The sequence below is a fragment of the Sitodiplosis mosellana genome, unplaced genomic scaffold (assembly GCF_009176505.1).
Source record: "Sitodiplosis mosellana isolate CC-2019 unplaced genomic scaffold, AAFC_SMos_1.0 Smas_scaffold_6167, whole genome shotgun sequence".
Taxonomy (NCBI): domain Eukaryota; kingdom Metazoa; phylum Arthropoda; class Insecta; order Diptera; family Cecidomyiidae; genus Sitodiplosis; species Sitodiplosis mosellana.
In genome coordinates, this window is record NW_022601408.1 from 1,686,082 (window position 1) to 1,708,482 (window position 22,401).

The window sequence follows — 22,401 nt, forward strand, 5'->3', positions numbered from 1 at the left end:
TACATCACAATATTTCATTCAAAATTTCATTTCCAAATGAAATGTGTTATAATTGTTTGATGTTGCATTCAGATTATTCCAAGCAGATCTCCTAGAAAAAAATTGAACAAAAATAAAGCCACTGTTTTTTTTATCGGTATTCACTAAATTTTTATTTGACCAATGTCTATGTAAATATTTGGTTTTTGTTTTGCTCAATTTGTATCATTAACCTAAATATTTGTTTCATTTTTGTTTGTCTCGTTATTGTTAAAAGAGATGCAACTATTTCTAAATAAGTATTCTCAAAAAAAAAGAAGTATTTAGTTTGGTTTTCATTTGTAATATTTAGTACTTTGGTTACAGATATGGTAAATTTTGTGTAAATAAGAGTGATCCACGATATTTCCCTCGACTAAAGGACTCAACATGAAAAGAAACAACAATGTGGATCAACACATGTATTGTTAAGTATCGGAAGATGTTTGAAAAAAAAAATGATTTTCTTGTTTTGATTTTTCGAAAACAATACAAATAATTCAACCTGATTTCAATTGGTACATAATAATTAACTTAATAAATACGAAAAAAAAGAATAGTAGATAATTTCATGATGATTTAACCCTAAAAATGTACGAACAGGTGGTATTCTACGAAAATCTGTCAACAATTTTCCTTCTCTATGTCAATTTGACGATAAATGTCACGGTGACATTGTCACCTCTCTCTAGTTGATATGAAAACAACCATCCGGTTTTTTGTTATTGGTTGATGAGTTATTTATCCCACAAATTACACATATAAATAAAATAATTAAATTTGTTCGCTTACAATTTAATAAAATGATTGTATAAAAAACGAAATGTATAACATTCTACATTTTGTTTAAATTAAACGATTTTTTTTCTGTGATGAATGTGACATATGTGTACTAAATTAATCAGTACCACATAATTATTGCTTTGGTTCAATCTATTTTATTATTTTGGTTTTGTCAATTACACATTTTTTTTTTTTTCGATGAACTCAAGAATAAGAATCAATTAACAGAATTTCTTTGCCACAGGATGCAAAGAAGCACAGAAATGTTTGCGTTTATTGCAAATTTCGTTGTCACTTTTAAATAAATATATTTATTTCATGCGTTGAAAAGCATGGTGCGGCTGTTGACACTATATTTTCTATATTTCGAATTGGCGCACTGTTTAGTTCCGATTTGAAATGTTAAATTACATTGATGTGCCCTTTGAAATTGGGAGCGCTCGCGTGGCCTCAAATGACTTTGACGTTCAACAGCCGCCACACGTTGAAAAGAAATTATGTTCACTGAATATGACGTTCGTATTTGGTGTATCGTTGATGAAGAAAAAAAAACGGAAAATGCAGGATGCATTTTGTGTGGTGGCGTTGCCGGTCAACAAACACTGAAACATCGCGAAAATTACATGGTACAGGATATTCAGCACTCTTCTAACTGAATTCACATTTTTTTTCTTTAGTTTCGATTAAATAGAAAATAGCCTATGTAACGTATTTCATATTTGATACGAAATGTTTTGTGCAGAGATTTGTTGTTAAATTATTATTTTTTTTTGTTATTGACGTTTAATACTATGCTAATGAGATTATTCTTTCTTTTTTTTCTTCGTCACTTATGTATGGCCATTAACTCAACGATTTGTATTTGTTTTTTTTTCTCTCTTTTTCTTTCGTTTGTTAAAATTCTGATGTATGCGTGTGTCATATGCTGAATGTTTTAATCAATCAAACCGTTTTCCGATTGTTCGGTTTTTTTACTTTTATTATTTAACTTTATCGAATTATAATTGTCGTATTCATTGTAACTCTCTTCTTCGTTATCTGTGTCATCGGTGTTGTCAGTGTTGTCACCGCTTCGGCTGCCCAATTTGTTGTTGTTCACGTACACACTGGGACGCATGTAGCCGGGAAATGGGGTGACCATCTCTGAAGAATCCGAACTGATCTCCTCTTCGCTACCCTCAAACGGATCGACTGCCACATATGAAGCTGAAAATCCTTTTCTATTCATTGTGCCATCGGAGCGGAACCGAACCAACAGTGCTTCATTCATCGATATTACGTCGGGAGGTTTCTGCATGGAATGAAAGAAAAATATACAATTTACCCTCGAAATAAATTTGATATTTGAATTGGATTCAGTTTTGATTGATGTTTCTGTGCTGAAAGTAAAGAAAAAACTCACATTAAGGCCGCAGTATCTGCCGTACAAAGGTCCACTGTAATCGTCAAGACCGCCATAAATATCAACGTAATCATAAGAGCACGCCTTCTCTTCCTCAATCTAAAATTGGAGCATCGTATTTTTTGTTTAAGTATACAATTCAAAATGAAAATAATTTACAAATGAATAATGTTTTTCTTCGGTTTAAAAACAAATCTTCACTCACATCGAATGTCAAGAATGTTAAATGAACATTTCGACCGGGCTCCGCTTCAATTGTCCAATCGCAATCGGCATTGTGATCATAGTTGTTGTCAGCGAATTTAGCATGCGAATAGAAATGTTTGACCCGAGTGGTAGCCATCAGATGACCGCCACATGCCGTGGAATGTGTTGCGGTGAAACCTTGTCGCTGGACACTGGCATCTGATTTGAATACCATAAACATTTCATTCGATGATGCTGAAATTGGATGCGGCAATTTTGAACCGCAAAATTTGCCTAATGTGAAACTATCAACCGAATCACCGTTATGAATGGCCACATAATCATAGGCACATTCCTGGTGCGGTTCTACTTCGAATGTGTTAAAATGCAATCGAATTCGATGTCCCGGCGTTGTTGTGAAATGCCAAACGCAATCCTTTTTCCGTGGATAGTAATCGGGATAGTTTGGACTCATAATTGTTCCATGTGGAGCGGTGATTTCGTACTTGCAGCCACCTTCTTTGCAATCCAATCCGTTGTCGTGCAGAACATATCCATTATGACATGAGCACACATACGATCCAATCGTGTTCTTACATTCGTGCATACATCCACCGTTGTTAACCGCACATTCATCGATATCGGTGAAGAATACAGCAGCAAATCCACTCTTTTGCACCGTATTATCTGAACGGAATTCGATACGCATTGTATTCCCCTCCGATGTAACCAACGGTGGCATTCGTTCGCCACAGAAAATGCCATGCTTTTTCAAATTATTATCCTCTAACTTTGAATAAACGGTTAGCGAATCGTAGTCACACTCCTGCTGATGGAAATGATTGCCCTCCAAATCGAAATGTGTAAAGTTCAATGTGATGCGATATTGTTCTGGGGCCACAATCTCCCACGTGCAATCTTTTGATACTGGATACACATCGGGGAAGGAGGGTGATGTAATTGTACCATTTAAAGCTTCAATAATTCCGCCGCACGCATCTGGAGAATAGAATTATATCATTTTGATCACATTTCAATGGAAAATCATAATGCTGATTGTAAAATAAGTCTTAGAATTTCAAATTAACTACTCACTTTCGCAAGTCTTCTTATCGCTGTGCAGCTCGTATCCAATGTTACAAGAGCATTGATATCCACCCAGTGTATTGATACAATTGTGTTCGCATCCATGATCCTTTAACTCGCATTCATCCAACTCTTTGATGAATGTCGCAGAGAAACCAGCCTTTTGCACCGATCCATCCGATACGAATTTCACAAACATCTTGTTGGTTGTTGATCTGTAGTCGGAATCGTATCAATTAAATTGTGACCTTTTTCCAATTGGAATTCAATGTTTTTGTTAAATCAAACATTACCTCATATCTGGTGGAACCTTATAGCCGCAAAATACGCCAATCAAACGAGAGTCAGGGCTATCACCGTCGCGAACTTCAACGTAATCATACACGCAATTGTCATGATTTTCCACTTCAAACGATTGGAATTTCAAAGCCACTTGATAGTCCTCTTGTACGGTGATACGCCAAATGCACTCTTTGTTTGGCAAATACTCTAGCGGATAGTTGGGCGATTCGAGTTGATTTCCACTTTCCAGCGTCAAATCACCGCCACAAACAGCTTATTTTTCAAAATTGAAATGAATCGATCGGTTGAGAGTGAAGAATGCGAAATACATCTGAATTTTATCATTTTACCTTCATAAGTGGCAGCAAAACCACGTAGGCCGACTTGCCTGTGTGTCGTAACAAGCGTAAGCAGCATTCGACTGCTGCCCGATTTAATAAATTCCATAATTCGGCCGGAACCACAATAGCGACCGAGAATTGGCGATTTATGCCAATATCCATCGCGAATTTCCAAATAGTCCGTGCGACAGTTGTTTGATTTGAAAATATCCTGCAATGAGAATTGCAATTTTCCACCCATTGAAATGAAATTAATGAAATTTCTCATTAAAATCCAGCAATTTGTTTCAGTCGAATGCGTGGCAAACAAAGAGGAAAGAGCTGAATTAATTTCAATGAATTGCTGTTCATACCAAATCGGTGATGTTTAGCACAATTTTCTCTCCATGTGTGGCAGTTATACGCCATTCGCATGACTCTGGTTCCACTCCTGGTGTGCTTGAATAGTAGCTGGGTGATGTGAATGAGGCAGAGTTTTCTTGGAATGTTCGGCCACATTCTGTGTATGGAAATCGAAAAAAGGAAATCAGAGAAATTGATACGAAATTAATTAGAAATGAATGTGAATTGAATCGGTCATCACAATTGTTCCAGGTGGTAAAATCAATAATGTCGATTCCATTCAAAATTACAAACGGAATAAAATCACTCACTTGGACACTTGTACAGCAAATTTGCTTGGGCAATATCACCTTCGCTCAATCGCAGACGTTGACCAATTTCAGGCCGTTTCCTGCCTTTAATTTCCACCGGAAAAATGGTATCGAGATATGTGCCCTTTGAGAATGTGTTTCTCGCATAATGCATAATCGAATCGTAATCATATGGCAGTCCCAATGAGTTCACTTCTTCGGCAGTAAGTTTATTGAAATTATACTCTTGTCCGCTCAAAATGTTGGCGCGTTCAATCACAACGTGATTCTCTCTGTCCGGTCGGGTGTGCTCGTGCCAGAAACCAACTGCAAATTGATTCATTAATACACACCAAATAAACAACATTCTACCAAATGATTCATTCAAGTGGTGCACACAGGAAAAACAACAAAAATCCGGAAAAGCAGCGCGTCGTTGAATAATTAGCCTGGATTCATCGGCCGAATATCAAGTGCATTAATTATTTATAAAATTGAGTGAAAAAAATAGTTGTGAATTATTGAAAAATCAAATAAACAGAATTCCAGAATTCGATGTGGATTGATTGATTGCGTGCAATCTGCTCTTTTGTTGTTGTTGTTATTATTCGGATTGGTTTGTGTATAAACAATGAAACGCGTGCAATTTCAGCGAGACATAACAAACGAGAGAAATAAAATTCGCAAGGTGCAACTCACCTACATGACCAAGTTCATGTACCACAATACCGAATTTATCGCAATTCTTTCCAATTGATATGGCTTGGCCGCCGTTTCCCCGCTTTCCGACAAACGAACAGCAACTGTATTATTCAACGCAGGTTTTTTTTGTTTAATTTTTTAAATTATTATTGCAATTTTTAATATACACACAATCCATGCAACAAACAACGGTTGTCTTACCCGCACGGACGAATGGTAAATATGATGTAGTTCATGTGATCATTCGGATTGCGCTCAACGAATTTGATGCATGTGAAATTTTCCCAATGTTTCATGGCTTGTTTGAACAAAGCTTTGTGTGCACCGCTAAAATTTGCATCGATTTCATATGGAATAACGCCATAATCCCAGATTCTCTCTTTTTTTGCCGTTGCCGCTCTTGTAATGCGATGATGTCGGTGTAGCTCTTTCAACCTATTTGTTTTGTGTGCGCATGTGTGTGTGTGTGTGTGTGTGTGTGTGTTTCGTTGGTTATTGGAATCACATGCGAATTGCCATTGCATGAATTAAATTTAATAGTAAATTATTCAGAGTTTTTAATCAACAACAATTACCTTTCGCGGTCAAATGATTGATCCAACGGCATTGTGTCGGAATTGAATGGTTCGGTTGTGTTTTTTTGCAATTGTTCTCGTTGTTGCTCCTGTTGTTGCATCGGTGGCTGTTCTTCCAAAATCCCATTTTTATCCTTGTCTTTGTCATCATCATCATCATCGTACGTTTGATTTTTCTCCTGTCGTTTGTGCATTTGAATGATTTCCGTAACGGTTGGACCATTCAGTTCCTCTTTCAAACGCTTCAATCGCGCTTCATACGTGTTGTCAACAATTTTTTGGCGATAACTGTCTCCATCCACTTTGGCTTCACGTCTGAAAATCCGATTTTTGCATACATACACTTATTGTACTCTGAATCGATTTTTATCTCAGCTCGACGCGATCTCGCACAGAAGCGACAAAAAAGCAACAAGAAATAACAGAAGAAAAAAAACGGCATTTGTGATTACCTTTGTTGACGATGTCTTCGATGACGTTTTTGTGACACGGCTTCGGCTTCAACATTGTCAACATTCGGCTGGTTGGTTTGAGGTAAATTCGTTTGCTCTGTTGTCGATGCATCGTTAACAGACGACGAAATTGAATTCGGTGCGCTTTTTATTGTCGGTATGGCTGTCGTTGTTGTTGTCGTCGTCGTCGTGGTGCTGCTACCGCTGCCGTTGCTTGTGCCCAAATCAGTTTGTATGTTACGCCGTGATTGTAGAATGTTTGTCGATTCGTCTTCAATATCTTTGGCATTTGATTGAATTTTTTTCGCATCAATATCACGAAATACATTGCTTAGATTTTTCACCGGCTTTTCATCCGAAATTGTTGTTGCTTGGCTCTCTAAATTCGTGTTATTCACAGCATCGAAAACGATTTTCCGCTCAATGGATTCATTTACACCCGACTGGAGTGCGGTATCATTATTTGCATTTATTGTTCCATTGTATGGTTTGGTGGATTCTTTGGCGTATGGTACAATTGGCACGTGGTTTGGCTCCTAATTTATCAGCAAATTCAAAACAAATTAGGTAAATATTTAAATGGTAGAGGGGGTGAGGCCACATGAAAGCTAAGAAGCATAAGGAAGCCGAAGAATTATTTCATTTTCATTGATCATAACAATAGTAGACAGGCTCACCACTAATATGGCATCATTTTTACTAGGATCATTGTCGCTCGATATGGGATTTGTGTCTGGTGGCAATTTCGTTTTTTTCCTGATTATGTCCGTTAGGCCCTCTTCTTCCACTTGCAAACCTTCGTAGTGTACTTCCTGCTTTAATTGCTCCAATTCCTGTTGGAATGTCTTATTCATTCTCTGTTGTTGCCATTGACTCTCATAGTTTATGTTTGGCAGTGCAATATCTCCCATGAATTCGCCTACGAAACACAAATGGAAACAATATTTATACTTTGATGTATTTATCATATTGAGTAGTTCCAATTGGTATTGACGATAATGAAAAATATCAAGCATTTCAAAGCATCCGATCTCAATAAAGTAATTTAAATTTAGTTTTAAGTTTATAGCATCCTAAACAAAGCCATTGATGTTATGAAAAATAAAAGAGAGATCTTTAAAATACATACGTCAAGTGGTTTTTGAGCACTTGATTGCAATTCTATCTCCCCCACTATTGATTCATTCTGTACTTCTTAAGGACGGCATTGCGATGAAAGTGAAATTTCGATTTCGTTACATTTGCAATGTGGCGATGATAAACGTGCATGTAAATGACCCCATCACAGAGATTATTTGCTCTCACAATTTATCGCTAGTCGTTCAGAGGAACGCAATTGCACCAAGCCAGCAAGATACACAATTTCTGTTGTCTCTGTTGATGCCATTGTACTTTCATCATTTTTTTTTTGACATTTGCTCATCCGATTTATTTGCGATCTTAAGAACATTTCTCAACGCGGCGCATCTGCAATTCAAACGCTTAATACACAGTGAAACAACAAATTGAGTTCGGATCGCAGCATTTTGAATTGCTGTTTCTCTCTCTCTCTCTCTCTCTCTCTCTCTCTTTCTCTCTCTCTCTCTCTATCTCGCTCGTCTTTGAGAAATATCGAGAATCAACGGGCGAACAGAGTGAAATTGTTTGTAAATATGAGTCAATAACATGATTGACGCTAATGGAACAGCCGGACCGAGTCGAGTCGCAGTGGACTTGATTTTTAGTCATATGTTGGGAGCATCAAATAGCTTGCGGTGTCAATATGGAATGTGTCAACAATACAACATTGACCAACATGCTACATGCTACGCGCATCGATTGTGAGTCAATTTGGTTCATGATCGGATGTTTGCTCCAATTTCTTGACAAGTGCCTCGAAGCAAGTGTTTTGGTGGCCGAAATATTGCCAAAATGAGCACAGTTTATCATAATTCAAACTTTGCTGACTGAACCAGCAACTTCAAAGTGGTTCGCATCAAGACACTTGATGCTTGACATATGACAAGTGTTGAAAATCTAACATAAATAAATAAAATGATTGTTCTAGTTTATGTTTTCGGTTCATCTATCTAAAACATAATCAACCGAATAGTCGAATTGCTCGGTGCGGCCCATGTGTAAGACAAAAAACCATCAATTATAATATCCGTTTGTCTCTTGAAGGAAAAATCAACGTTTTGAACTGAAGGTTTAAACTACTGTTTCGCCTCAATTTGGTTTATTTTTTTGGATAAATTGAATAATAAACGAACCATAAGCGATAGCAACATTACAGAATCACACATCTAAAAATTATTATGCACGAAAATAATCACATCCAGTGATATGATAAAGAAAAAAATTGAGGAGAAAAGCATACAGATATTCAAACTCTATGGATGAAATAGAAATGAGTAAACCATTTACAGAATCATTTCGTAAATACTAATTGAGGCTTAGGTATGAGTTTTGATGACCCTTCTCTCTCTCTCTCTCTCTCTCTCTCTCTCGCTCTCCCTCTGTCTCCACATTTATGTCGTTTTTAAGAGAAAAAATTCGGTAAAAATAGTGAATAAGGGTCGGAGAGCAAGCGATGTCGCTTGCTATTGAAAATCTTTTTGTTTGCATTCGTATTATGAAACTTTTGGTTTGATATTTAATATTTCATATCGCATTCAAGCAACGACACTTTATTCCTTTCCAATCATCTGAAGTGCATTTGAATAACAATTGACTGTGTTGTGTTGTCTAACTCAAACCATATTTTCTTCGAATTTTTTTTGTCTGAATCAAAAGAACCATAATTGTGTTTTCTCATATGTAAATCCGTTCATATTTCATTTTATTTAATTTTTTATCTGATGAACGTGCAATGGGGCACATCATCGCATTTTTCCTACACTGACATAAACTGAAGTGAACTGCTTGTATTGTGTGAAACACAATCTGTAAGTCATAAGGCATATATAACCCGTAATTGATAGATTTAATCTGATAAATTATGAAAACCATTTTTCAGATAAATGCAAATCGCTCTGAATGTGCTGAACTGTTAAACTCTGAAATTCTAAAATGCTTATTATTAATGGAATATCTGATGAATTCATGAAGAACCACAGCGCCGAAGTTATATCATTTGTGTGTATGCGACCAACATCACATGCACATACATCAACGCAACTATCGCATATACATTTTATGGAATTACTGTTTTGCATTCAATCAAACTGAATACGTTGTGATGTCTGTATTTATTTGGAATTTGGTTTCTATCAAAAATTCAGAGAGAGAGAGAGAGAGAGGGGGGGGGGGGGAGAGTTAATGTCTGAGAAAATGCGGGAATTTCACTGTAGAATTTCCAACTCTTGTAGACTTTAATTTTTAAATTGAATCTAATATCCTTGGACAGTTCTTGTTTTTTAATATATTTCTGAAGTTTTTTTTCCTCAGATTTTTAGTTGTTTGTTAACTTAAAATAAACACCAAGTAACATACGAGCTGAAAATTTTAAGTCTGAAATATCCAACTGGTTTTTGGTCTCCAATTTTAAAATCGAGAAAATGAAAAAAAGAAACCCATAGACCAATCTCTGAATTGAATTTTTCATCCCGTACAAATACATTTTTGAAACGAAGTGATTTTTTCAATGAACAAAGTGAATGCGGTAAAAATGGCAAAGCACTTTTTTCCAACATGTGTTCACATAATGACAAGCGCCCCATGCACTTTCATTTGCTGTGTGTACTGCTTAAATAAATAAGCGAGCATTTAATTCCATTATTTGCGTAAGTACAAATTAAACAAACAATCAAGTGAGAGTGAGAATGAGAGACAGAGAGACAGATTTGTTTGAACAAGTTTTCAGTTTTATTTAAGTTTAAACGATCATAATATAATCAAATCAAAAACGTTCATTAAATGAGGGAGGGGGGGCTTTCGGCATCAAATACTGCCGCATGCCGCCTTAATTACATTTAAAGCACTACTTAACTACGCGCAAGCCTCAATAGTGACAATTAATTGTCGCCTCAAGTGGTTGATTGTGTGTATGTTTGGCGTGTGTTCGTAATAAATTTATGGGGGAAAACAAGTTTTTTCCCTTTGGTGTGTGTGTGTTAAGAGACGAAAACTTTCCCAGCAAAAAGATAAGGTTTCACAACAGGAATCAAAACGACCTGATTATGTAAAATTTACGCAAAATTTGAGCCTCGCATTTCATTCACACTCAACACTCCTGCTATTTGTCACAACGATTTGCTTGCTACGATTTACGTTATTAACAACAGTAGTCAAACCATCGAATGGAAAATGTAAGCAGATACATGCATGTTTGATATGATTAAAAAGGCAACAAGCAGCAGCATATGTGGAAAGCTTCGGCAATGATGACGATGACGATGACGATGACGAAGACAACCGATGAAAGGAATATAGTTGAAAATATTGTGTCATATCTTTTAGTTTGTGTCATTTTAAATTGAAGCCATCAACTTTTCAACGTACAATTGTAACGACAGTTTGTAACAATCACAACGAACGAATGAGAAATATACGAGCGTATGTACGACGCGAAACAACATCACAAAATTGTTATGATTGAACATTGAAAAGCAATAATATAGCCACCATGCTCAGATGAATGAATAGACGTGACTGTTGTTATCTCTGTGACAGTTATGCGGTTGCTACTACCGCTACTGCCACTGCTGCTGTTGCTGTCGTTGTCGTCGTTGTCGTCGTCATCGTCCTTCTTCCACTTCTTTCACACATAATTTTTTTTTCAAATATAATAAAATCATGATATTTAAAATATCCTTAGTGCATATATATATAATAATTTATAGCATTTTGTTACGATTCAAATGGGCTCTTTCAAGTATGGAAAACACACACACACACACACAACTCGGGTAGCGCTGATGTGTCGATGTGGAATGCATAGTATTCACAAAGAATATTTCTAAAAAAGCAATTATAACATAATATGCACTCCCATTTTGCCATCTCTTTCTCTCTCTCACTTTCTTTCTCGCTGTGTGTGTGTGTGTGTGTGTGTGTGCGTGCGCGCATAAGTCATTGTCAAACGAGAGAATAAGTGTGCGGGTGCAGAATGGCAATGCCGAGATACAGTAATTCATAAAATCATCGTATCATGCGAACTAAAAACATTGGATTTAAATATCAAGCACACGGCCAACAAAACCATGAAATATTGCAATGTTGAGTGTGAGAGAACCAGAGTAAAAACCGTAGCGTGCAACAGCAGCGGCAACAGCAGAACTACTTGCAACGTTTGTGTTTTCCAATTTTCAGTGTGTAAATAGACGCAAGGTGTCACAAATAAGGTAAATACTTCAACAATAACGACAACGACACGAATCATACAAATGGAAATTATCTTTTTAAAGTCATTCAAGTGACTGTATATGATACGCACACATCGCTCCTCGACACTGTCTACAAGATGCAAAATCAAAGGACACATTTCAGGTTAACAAAGTTCGGGCGAAGTGTAAGAGCGAGAGAAAGAGACATTTCCAACTAACTCACTCAATTTCATTTCGCATCTCCTTTTCATTCATTCATTCATTCATTCGTTCTCTTCTACACTCTTTTAGTTGCTTCCTTTCTTGCGTTTGCATACATCATCCGCACATCATTGCATTAAATTCATAAACTGGCATAAAATCCTTATCAAATGTGCGCAAAAGAAATGAAACGAACTCATTAAATTTATTACAAAAAAAAACGGACTTATCTGGCATTCCATTTTTCGTCTTTGCACCACGGCCACCGCCGCCGCCGTCGTCATTGCTGTATTCAGCCATTGCAATGGAAAATTATACATATTTATTGCACTCGCATACTTTGTTGTCACCTGATTCATGCATATCGATATTGAATGTTTTTGGCTTTATTGCAAAAGTCAGTTGAACATGTTGAGCTCTTCAATACAAACAGATTAACACGATAGACTGAAACCAGCTTTAGCCAATTGCAAAGCGCATCCAAACCAGCTGCACATGCGATTTATTGTGTCATTTCTCCTCTGTTTGCGTGTTTTTTTTTCTTCTCTTTTTGCAATGCGGTTAATTAATGCAGAAATAAATCGAATTAAATAGATTTAATGCCGTTTGAAGGATGTTCAACGAAGGATACCAAATATATTGAATGCGCATTAATATTTCAATTCGAACAGGCAATTGTCTTTTGACCCAGTGTGAATGAATTTGAGCACTTTTGTCATTTCCTAAACGATCATAGACATAGAATACGAAAGAAAAAAACTCAACTAGTTTTTTTATGAATGAAATATGCATAACTGCAATGCTGAACCCATTTGATGCATTCGAGTGACACCGAATTTATTTCTGCCGAATTATACTGTGCATATCATTTACTCTTGACAAAATATTCATTGAAAAAGGCTTTATCTGGAAATGTGATCAAGATTATTCATGAATATTCCAATGTGGAGGCTCAACATCATCAACAGATAACATTTTTTAATAAAACCAGAAAAAAAAAATTACTCCAAACCGAAACAAAAAACGGGTTGGTTGTTAATTTTGTAATTCGAGTGCATCATCATTCGAAACTGAATGCCAAGATTTGTATATTTATTTACCTTTCTCTGTCTCTCTCTCTCTTTCTCTCTCTCTCTCTCTCTCTTTCTCTCTCCCTCTCCCTATCTATCTACTGAATTCAGAAAAATCGGAAAATAAACAACTTGTTTCGTTGTGATCAAATGGTTCAATGTAAACACCCAATTGAAACAATACGAAGGAAAAGAACAAAAAATAAAATGTAATCCGAAAAAGCTCAATGGAAATGCATTAATTCAAACAGTCAATAGGTCTCAAGTTTATTTTCAACGATTGACTCATCTCCGGTTTTGGTACTCATTTCATTCATGAATTAAGCAATGCATTGAATTTGTGTGTATTTTGCATTGTGTTTCTCGCTTGGTAATGGCATTCTATCCACAATCTGTACATATCCATTTGGCCATTGCGTTGATATTGTTTGTTGTCGTCGTCATCGTTTCTCTTCCTCTTCCTCCGTTCATTCGAACAGGGGGCACAAATTGTTTTCACATCGACAGCGATAACCATATCGTATCGAGATGCTAATTGGCAACAACGGTGTCGATGAAAAATAAATTGCAAATTGAAATTGAACAATTTAAATTATGCTCAAACGATAAAGCAATTTTAAAACACCTGTGACCGTGGAAAGTGAACCAATATCGCCAATATCATCCACTCGAGATAAAGAGAAAGAGTGCCAATGCAAATGTCATCAACGAACGACAAAAAAAAAGGTACAGGCAGTGTGAGAATGAGCGAGCGAGGAAGTGAGTGTGATGCGGTGCGCACATTGAATGTTTATCCAGTTATGAATTCCAAAACCCATTCAACATAATTGATTTTCTATAAATGCCAAGTCAGACGAGATTTTTCCGTAGCACGCGTAGCGCTTTGGGGATCGTTTCGTGGCGATGGCGGTGGTTCGGCGTGTGCTGAAGGAATTTTGTGACGACAAATCCCCGCCGGAACATTTTCGTATTAATCTGAATTTATTAAATAATAAAGTGCATGGTACAACGTTAAATATGGTATTAATCAATAAAATTGCTTATAATTTTCCTGGTGACTTTTTTCTCTTCGCTCTTCATTTGGCTGTGTGTGTGTGTGTGTTTTTTTTTTCGTCATCGTCGTGTGCTCTCGAAACTTGCAAGAATTTCACATCTCACCGAACAAAAATATAACCGTTTTGCTGAAGCAAAAAATCAAGCACAATTAAATATTGTGCAATATTTGTTCTCTCGTAGACAGAGCATGTCGCAGAGCGAATGAGCGAACGAACGAACGACCAATAGACATTTGATTTGATTTATTCCTTTCGTTCTGTCTTTCGTTTTGGTGCTTTGTGTCTCTGTCATTCGCACTGCGTGATTTGATTTATGATGATTTCTTCTGTGAAAAATAAAACCAACAACAGCCCTTGAGATTCACTTCATTCTTAGAGTGAATACCACTTTTTTCTGTTTTTCTCTCGCTCACCAATGAATTGTTTTTTTTTTTTTGCTAAGATCCAGCATAAATCATTCAAAAAAGTGTCATTTAAACACTACCACAGTTGACGTGCCTCATGTTGACCTCAATTTGCACGCAAAAACTAAACGATTGTTCACAATGATTAGATTAATGTAAAATGATTTTGATTACAAATCAACTAATTAATTGGTTCAAGTTCAGCACGTCATTTCGCCCCCAAACGATTAGAATACTATTCAAAATGAAGCGAGCAGGCGATCGGGCAAGTGTGTGTGCAAAAGAGAGCTCGAATAAGAGAGAAATGAACAAACAATGAGTGAAAGAGTGCAAACCTCCCGTGTTTCTCTTCCATTTTGGTGTGAATGGCAAACGGTCGACTGATAAACCGTGTTTATTGAAACATCACTATTTACCCATTAATGAAGAATATGTATACGATGCGATAATGAACTGTCTAATAATAATGGTCTCTCTCTCTCGAATCTCGAATCTCGAATCTCGAATCTAGAAAATGATGATAATGTGGTTGGCGGACAACAGCGCTAATGGTTATTTATTAATAACATAAACCGAAATGTTGTGACCACGCAAAATTTTCCAATAATTATCGGGTGCCGAAAAACGGTTGCAACCCTCTGGCACCCTCTGGCCAAATGCATTTTAGGTTTGCCTCGAATGATTCATAGAAATTCATTGTAAAAAAATTTTCGTTTCGCTTTAGCCCGCATCTCGTTATATTTTCCAACCGTTATGTCGTTTTTTACTCTGCCCTCTAATAATAGCTGTGGTGTGGTTTTCGCACGACATGAACACACTGTCGTTGTTCAGTAATTTGAGTGTGCCAATGGATGAAATGAATCAATAGGCCATCTGTATGTTTGATGCATTTTAATGGCAAATATTTAGCAATAGAACGCAACCAAATTTACTATACGATGATTAGTTGATTCATTAATAATAACACGAATGAATTCGGTGGTGATACCGCAGACATAAGGTCAGACGCGATACATTTTGTGCATATTGAATATATATTTGTGCATTGAAACTGGACGATAGCTCGTTCATTCGTTCATTCATTCATTCGTTTGTCCAGCTCTCATCGAGCGATACATTTAATAAAAAAACCATAGCGAGAGTGTGCAGCATTGCGAGCCATTGTCATTTCGGAGTGCAAGCCTAATCGCGTCAATAACAAACAACTACAAAATGAATAAATGTGCAAATTTATGTAAAATTTTAAATAGATCGCAGATAGTAATCTGGAAAGTGGTTTGTTCATTGTGTCATTCCCCAAGTTGGCAGTGATGATTCGGGTGTAAAATGGTTTATCTTAATCTAGAAACTGTAGTCAATACAGAATGTTGTGTCGGAGTAAATGCTCTGCACATATTTAACATTGGAAAAGCCACAAAAATGTTCAACTCATGAGGCCAAAATACGAATCACTTAATGTAACACGCTGGAACTGCGAGTTAAGTTAAGTACGAGATTGTTGGGTGTTTGTTTATGTACAATATTCCATGTTCTCCTCGATATAACTCTTAATTATCGAACAAGCAATAAATGTTTGCTTCTTTGGTAGCCTAAAACCATATATTACTTCCCAAATAGTTAAAATGGCCAAAGGCACATTCTCTCTTTCTCTCAGTATCCCTTTAGCTGTCTTTTTCAAATCATCTGAGGCCAGACCGAGACCGAAAACCGAAAACCGAAAACCAAAATTAAAGAATGATCACTATCAGCCACATTCCGGGACACGAAAGGATTGAGAAAGCAAGAGAACAAGAGTGAATCTTGGATACGCAACTATTTTCATTTTAACCGAATAAAACAAATCATCAAAGCATGAACAACCATTTCTCGCACATATCTCTGGAACCAAAGTGGTACATTTGAGAATGAGAAAATAAAGACAACGAAATTTGCCGAGATTATCATTTTATTACAGAAAACGATATAAATAAAATAACATACAACCAAATCCAACAAATTAGTAGCTGTACTGTGTGAGAGTGGAACACAACATGAATTACATGCACAGCACATCGATGGAGCGACAGAGAGGGGAGGGAGGGAGAGACAGAGAGAGAGAGCACAAAACAACTTGAACAAAACGGAATAGGTCCTTAGACGGTAATCCTTCTTTTATTATGATTTAAATTAATTAAAAATTGTATCGCTGTGAGCACATATAGTGATGCGGTGTTGTTGCCAGTGGATGCCAGCATATCACACACACACACATACAAGCAGATGGGTGTGCATGCTCTCCATGCAGTGTGTTAACATTTCATCTTGTGCGTTTTCCATACAAATACTGAGTCTCTCTCTCTCTCTCTCTCTTTCTTTCTCTCTTTCTCTCTGTTTTGTTTTGTTTATCATTATGGAGTAGCGGCTAAGTGGAGATTCAAGTGTAATTGTGTGTATGTGTATTCGTCGTTGATTCTTTGCCTTGGATTTTAACGGAATAGTTCATGAAGCCGAAAACATTTCAGTAGTTCGTTTTGGTACCATTTTATCACACATAAGAAGAAATCCGAGTGTGAATTTCGGCTTAACAAAACGACATGTCTTTGGCACGATCGGCTTTTGTGCACACATATCATTAGATGAAAATAACTACACGATACAAAACGTAAACCGTAGTAAGCGTAGCGTAAAATAAGAAACGACCCGAAAAAAAAAACAGAAACTCAACATACAACACAACACGGCACATACATCTAGTTGTTATGGAAATCGTATTCCAAATCCTTTCATTGACTACATTTGAACGAAAATGGTGCTTTTGTTCAAGTTCTGCCTCTATTTTCTTTTTCTTCTTAACAAATAACAAACTCCGAATGCATCATTTATTCCACTAAAAAGTATAGTGAGATAAAGAGAGAGAGAGAGAGAGAGAGAGAGAAAACTCTTTCGTTATTTCAATATTGTTCAGATATTTGATTTATCTCTGAGATTTCGACACAAAATTATCATGAATCCATTCTGCCAATGCAGAGATGCTGTTACCGTCCGCCCGCCCGCATTACATATGCCTCATCAATGTGACAAAAAATCACTCGGATCGTCTTTGTTTCGGAGTGTTTTACTGTTCGTTAAATGTTCAATATACCTCCGGAATTGGCGCATTTATATTTGATATACGGCTTCGTTCATGTGTAAACTTTCACCTCGACAACTTTTCATTTCAAAAAGCTAGCATCCGCAGTTCAATTGAATCTTTTTCCAATTAACCAATTCACAGAGAAATTAGAATGCTCAGTTTTTCACATAGCCGCGAACTTTTCAAATTAAGAGCAAAACAAATCCTTGATCCGTACAAACCGCACTTACGATTCCTTTTTGAGAACGTATCCAAACAGACTTTACTCGATTTTGGTTTTAGACGTAAGTCTTTTGCTTAGAAATTCATAACGTTTGCTGTTGGTGTTGGTGTTTTTGTCGTTGGTAAAAAAACTTCTCTTCACTTCTCTACCGTCGTGTCGCTTGCTTAGTTGAATGGAATTATTTGTATTCGAAATGAATGAATGTACCCATTTAATTTTGTTCCTCTTTTTTATGGTCTAGCCATCATAGCATAGAAATTCATTTTATTGTTAAATATTTCATAGCCTACTCCAAACACTCGTTTTAATAAATTTATTCACAACGCTCATTGCGTTGAAACATGAAGAGAAAAATGAAACACAGATTTGGTGGAAAATTCATCGTAGGTATATACTAATATACATGATTTATGAATTTCATATTGTTTCTTTCGTTGTGGAGATTTGGTTTTTTTTCTTCTTTGAAGGACCGAAGGGTTGATAAGTGAATGAAAAGTAAAATAAAATCTATTATGATGGGATCCGTTTTCGACAAAGGATTCAATTGATGCGTTATGAAATTGTCGATTTTTTTTTTCGTTCATTCGTTGGGCTCCTCAATTATTTTGTAATAAATCACGCTCCTCCACAAATATTGACACAGTGAATGTGAAGTAAAGGCAATCGTAGAAATGGGAGAGAAGGAGAAAAAAGGAGGCACGTTCATTGTTCGAAAGATATTTATATACAAATTATAAGCCTTATCTTTCCGACTTGAACAAATGCTTTGTCGTTTTTTGGGTATTATTGTTGTTTGTGTGTGTGTGTGAGTGTATGAGAGAGAGAGAGAGAGAGAGAGAGAGAGAGAGAGAGAGAGAGTTCCTTTTTATAATGACTCAATTTCAAAATTGAACCTTCATCTCATGTATTTAATTTCTAATTTCACTCTAACTCTCATCTGCCTTTTAACGAATTTCTCTCTGTCTGGCCAATACCATGACATGGTATTTGTGATACGACCTGGTTCGTCGTTCAACAACAACAAAATATTGAGCATCCATATAGAAGACAGAGAAAAAAGAATGAGCGGTCGTTCACAATGGAAACACATTTGCAGAGGATTAAATGTAATGTCTTGTTGTTGAAGAATTTATTGGCATGGAAAATGTATGCTGCGCAAAATATCATGAGATTCGATGAATACAATTCACGTTGAAAAAAAAAAACGAATATTTTCTGTCGCTCATTTTGGTGTCAAAAAGTCCTGCACTCGAGCATCGTTTTTTTCGTTTTTTTGTGTGTGTCCGTTTCGAGATAATAATATATATTGATTTGCCAAACATTTTATGCACGTAACAGAGTAAAGAAAAAAAATTGTATTTTCATCTATAGGCATCACTCATCGATCAATGTATTATCAAGCTCATTATGCCCCAGTGTATGCATTTATTTTATTATAGAAAAGTGACGAGCGAGAGGGACACGTAGCAAGAGCGGGAATATTTGTTTGTGTGTGAGTCTATTATTTGCCGTTGTCTGTCAATTAAAAGGTCTTATCTGTTTCTCTCTGTGTGTTGACTGAGCCGACGATTGACCTTTTCGCAGGACCCGTCGCCCATTCGAATGATATGGAAAAGTTTGATTAATATTTGATTCGCACAAATTTTTCAATGTGATAACAAAATTAACAACAACAACGTTGGTCATTCGGTGTGGTGTGGTGTTTTCATTAAATCTCGTGTGGGTACGAATGACAAATCTAACAAATAAAAAAGCAGTGATGGTATAAATATACATATAAATAGGGAAAATGAAATTGATTTTGCTGCTGCTACCGACAAAGTTTTCATACTGAGGGCCAAAGTGATAAAGGAAAAAAAAATACGAGGCGATAAAGAGTATTCAAAAACGAATTTCCGCAAATAGAAGTTTGTCAATTATCAGCATTTTTCCATTGACTAAAACGTGAACTACTTGAAATTCTTGACCTACGCACAGTGTTGGGAAGACCTCAGCCTTCGCCTGAATGTGCGCTCCCGCTCTTTGTACTGTTATGTCCCTTCCCCACTCTCTCTCTCTCTCTCTCTCTCTCTCTTTCTACTCATTCCCTACGTCTGTTTTTTGCTATCCCGTATTTGTCGTAAACATCCAAAATTAATTGCTTAGCTAAATGAAAAATTCAATAAGATTTTCTCGCCGGAATTTCGGTCGAACTCGGGATATACGTACTTGCTTTGCATGGATCCATGTCAATGTCGCCGGACACTTTCGACGAGAATTTCCCGTATATTAAGTCATCCATTGTGTATTTGCTGCCACGATAGTGTCCTGTTGGTGCCGTTAAAAGTGTGGCATTCGTAATGTGTTGTGCATTGACGATTCGATTGTTATGCAAAAGTGCCATGATGATTATTATTGCTGCACAGCACCGCCAATGCTGCACTGATTCGTGGAATCCTCTTCGAATGTGGGCCATATTTGTGAATCCTTGTGTCTTTTGCCTCGATAATTGAGCACAATTAAATCGCCTCATTATTCATCCGATTAATAATCACGACAAATCCACCGTTGTTCGTTCTTTTGTTTGGTTGCTTTCGTTTTATTATTGTTGTATTTTTTTCTTCTATGATTTATTGATTGTTTTCAATTGCTTTGGCGTTCGTCGAATTGTTGGTTGATTTAAATTTCACAACAATTAAAACTAACAAAATAATATGTGTCAAACGGGGATTAAGAATCATTTGCGACTTATCGACACAGATTTACTTAATATACACGCACACACATTCACATTCTGTTTTTCGTTTTTATTTTTATTAATAACTGTGAACTGTTACGAACAAAAAACTATAACCAATGAATGGTAACGTAAAATACAAACAAATGGTATCATTTAAATTGAATCGAACTAAGTGAACGAGTGAGCAGGCGAGCGGGCGAGTGATAGATAGAGAGTGAGAAAGTGAAGAAGAAAAATAAAACCTCACGCAAATATTCAAAACAATTTGAAAGCAAAGCAAAACTGAATTAATGTTATGACATGAATCAAATAATAGGCAGAGCACACATAAAACTGATTGAAAACGTGTCCTTTTGCTTCTTCTTTTCGTTTGTTTTTTTTTTTCTCAAAAAAATTCAATTGTTCTGGCAGTCAGTACAAAGGTAAACAAAACAAAACGCATCGAAAGGAGTTCGAATGTATGGCACACTGAATGATTTTGCTGCTGTTGTTGTTATTATTTTCGTAGAAACGAACGAAAATCAAAAGGAACTTTCGTACCGAGCCAACGGTTATACTCAAATAAAACGATTCGATTTGTTATGTGCAAAACGGAAATACACACGACCGTTTCGACTGAGTTACGCTCGAGAACTGACTTGTCTACTGGATTGGTGCGAATCCATTTCGGCACAATGTATACACATTCGGTTCGAAGTGTACCGAGAAAATGTAGCGGCAATAGCAGCACAACAGCATCGAGAACAACAACAACGACTGTGACAACTACATCAACAGTATAGAGCATGGAACAGAACAGAAACGCAGCTCGACACACTCGAACTGTGAGAAGAGACGCACAGAGAAAAAGAGAGTGAACGAAACACCAAAACTGAACTGAACACCAAAAATATCGTTTATTCTTTGATTCTTGGCATTTACATCCATATGCCATTATAATCATTCATTACCAATCGCATCGCATTCGTACGGGCGCTCTCTCTATCTCTATGTGCATGGCTGGTTGTCTGTTTATGACAATCTCACTCACTCTCAGAGTCAGTCGCATCGCATGTAGTGGTTGTGCGTGTAAGTGGAAAACGATTCATTAAGAAATTTTATTATTGTCACACATCTTCTATCGCTTGCTTACTCTCTCGATTGTATACGTTCTTCGCACTGATAGCACACATCACTCTGTGGTGTTTTGGTTGTGAGGCCGATTTATTTCGTCTTTGTTTTTCCATTCCTTTCTTCTTGTCACGGTTTATCTTTTTGACTACTGCAGCGATAACACACGCTAATACTTAAATGCATCGGCTGATTTGCATTAAGCAATTTGTTCCCTCCTTTTTATCCTTGCTGATTGAATACACATAAAATTTGTTGCGATATTTAAATGACAATGTATTGCATTTTCTTTATTGTATAATTTTAATGCTCTATATTCTGAGAATAGTTTTTATATCGTTGTTATTATTAATAGCAATTTATCGTTTGAACACAACAGTCAATTCAGATTGTTTACTCGAAACTCATTTGCAAATCAAAAGTGTTGCCGTTCGCATATCAGAAATTGATAATTTTGTTTTCCACATAAACCGATTATAGTGTGCCGGTGGTTGTTTTGTGTGTTCGGAATAGATTAATGTCTGATCGGAGCAACAAAGTTTAACTTAAATCTGATTAAATAGAAACGAACAATCGTTGTATACCGTTGATGGATTTTTGTTTTTCAAAACGTTTGATTCGAATCATTTTTCGCCATTTTAATACAATTCCAGAACTGGAAACAAAAATAAAACGATAAACCTGTATTTTTTGTCATGGCAAAAAGTTTTCTCCATTTCTACACTCATCCAAATTCTTCGTA

At 36.4% G+C, this 22,401-nt stretch overlaps 1 protein-coding gene across 3 annotated transcripts; it reads right to left on the reverse strand.

Moving 5' to 3' along the window:
- Positions 1-124: 124 nt before the first annotated feature.
- On the reverse strand, positions 125-22,401 carry LOC129575799 (tolloid-like protein 1). 3 transcript variants are annotated; one of them, XM_055459870.1, is made up of 16 exons: positions 22,244-22,398; positions 21,682-21,890; positions 20,039-20,510; positions 7,137-7,378; positions 6,460-6,995; positions 6,008-6,322; positions 5,634-5,867; positions 5,430-5,533; positions 4,752-5,057; positions 4,452-4,597; positions 4,108-4,309; positions 3,769-4,030; positions 3,485-3,690; positions 2,409-3,388; positions 2,204-2,302; positions 125-2,092 (listed from the first exon to the last, which is right to left on the reverse strand). In XM_055459870.1, the coding sequence occupies exons 3-16, from the start codon at positions 20,340-20,342 to the stop codon at positions 1,736-1,738; spliced, it is 4,293 nt and encodes a 1,430-aa protein (XP_055315845.1). In that variant the 5' UTR covers positions 20,343-20,510; positions 21,682-21,890; positions 22,244-22,398; the 3' UTR covers positions 125-1,735. The 3 variants fall into 3 exon arrangements, with proteins under 3 accessions (XP_055315845.1, XP_055315844.1, XP_055315846.1); XM_055459869.1 differs by having other exon boundaries at positions 21,682-22,401; XM_055459871.1 differs by lacking the exons at positions 20,039-20,510; positions 21,682-21,890; positions 22,244-22,398 and adding an exon at positions 7,589-11,517.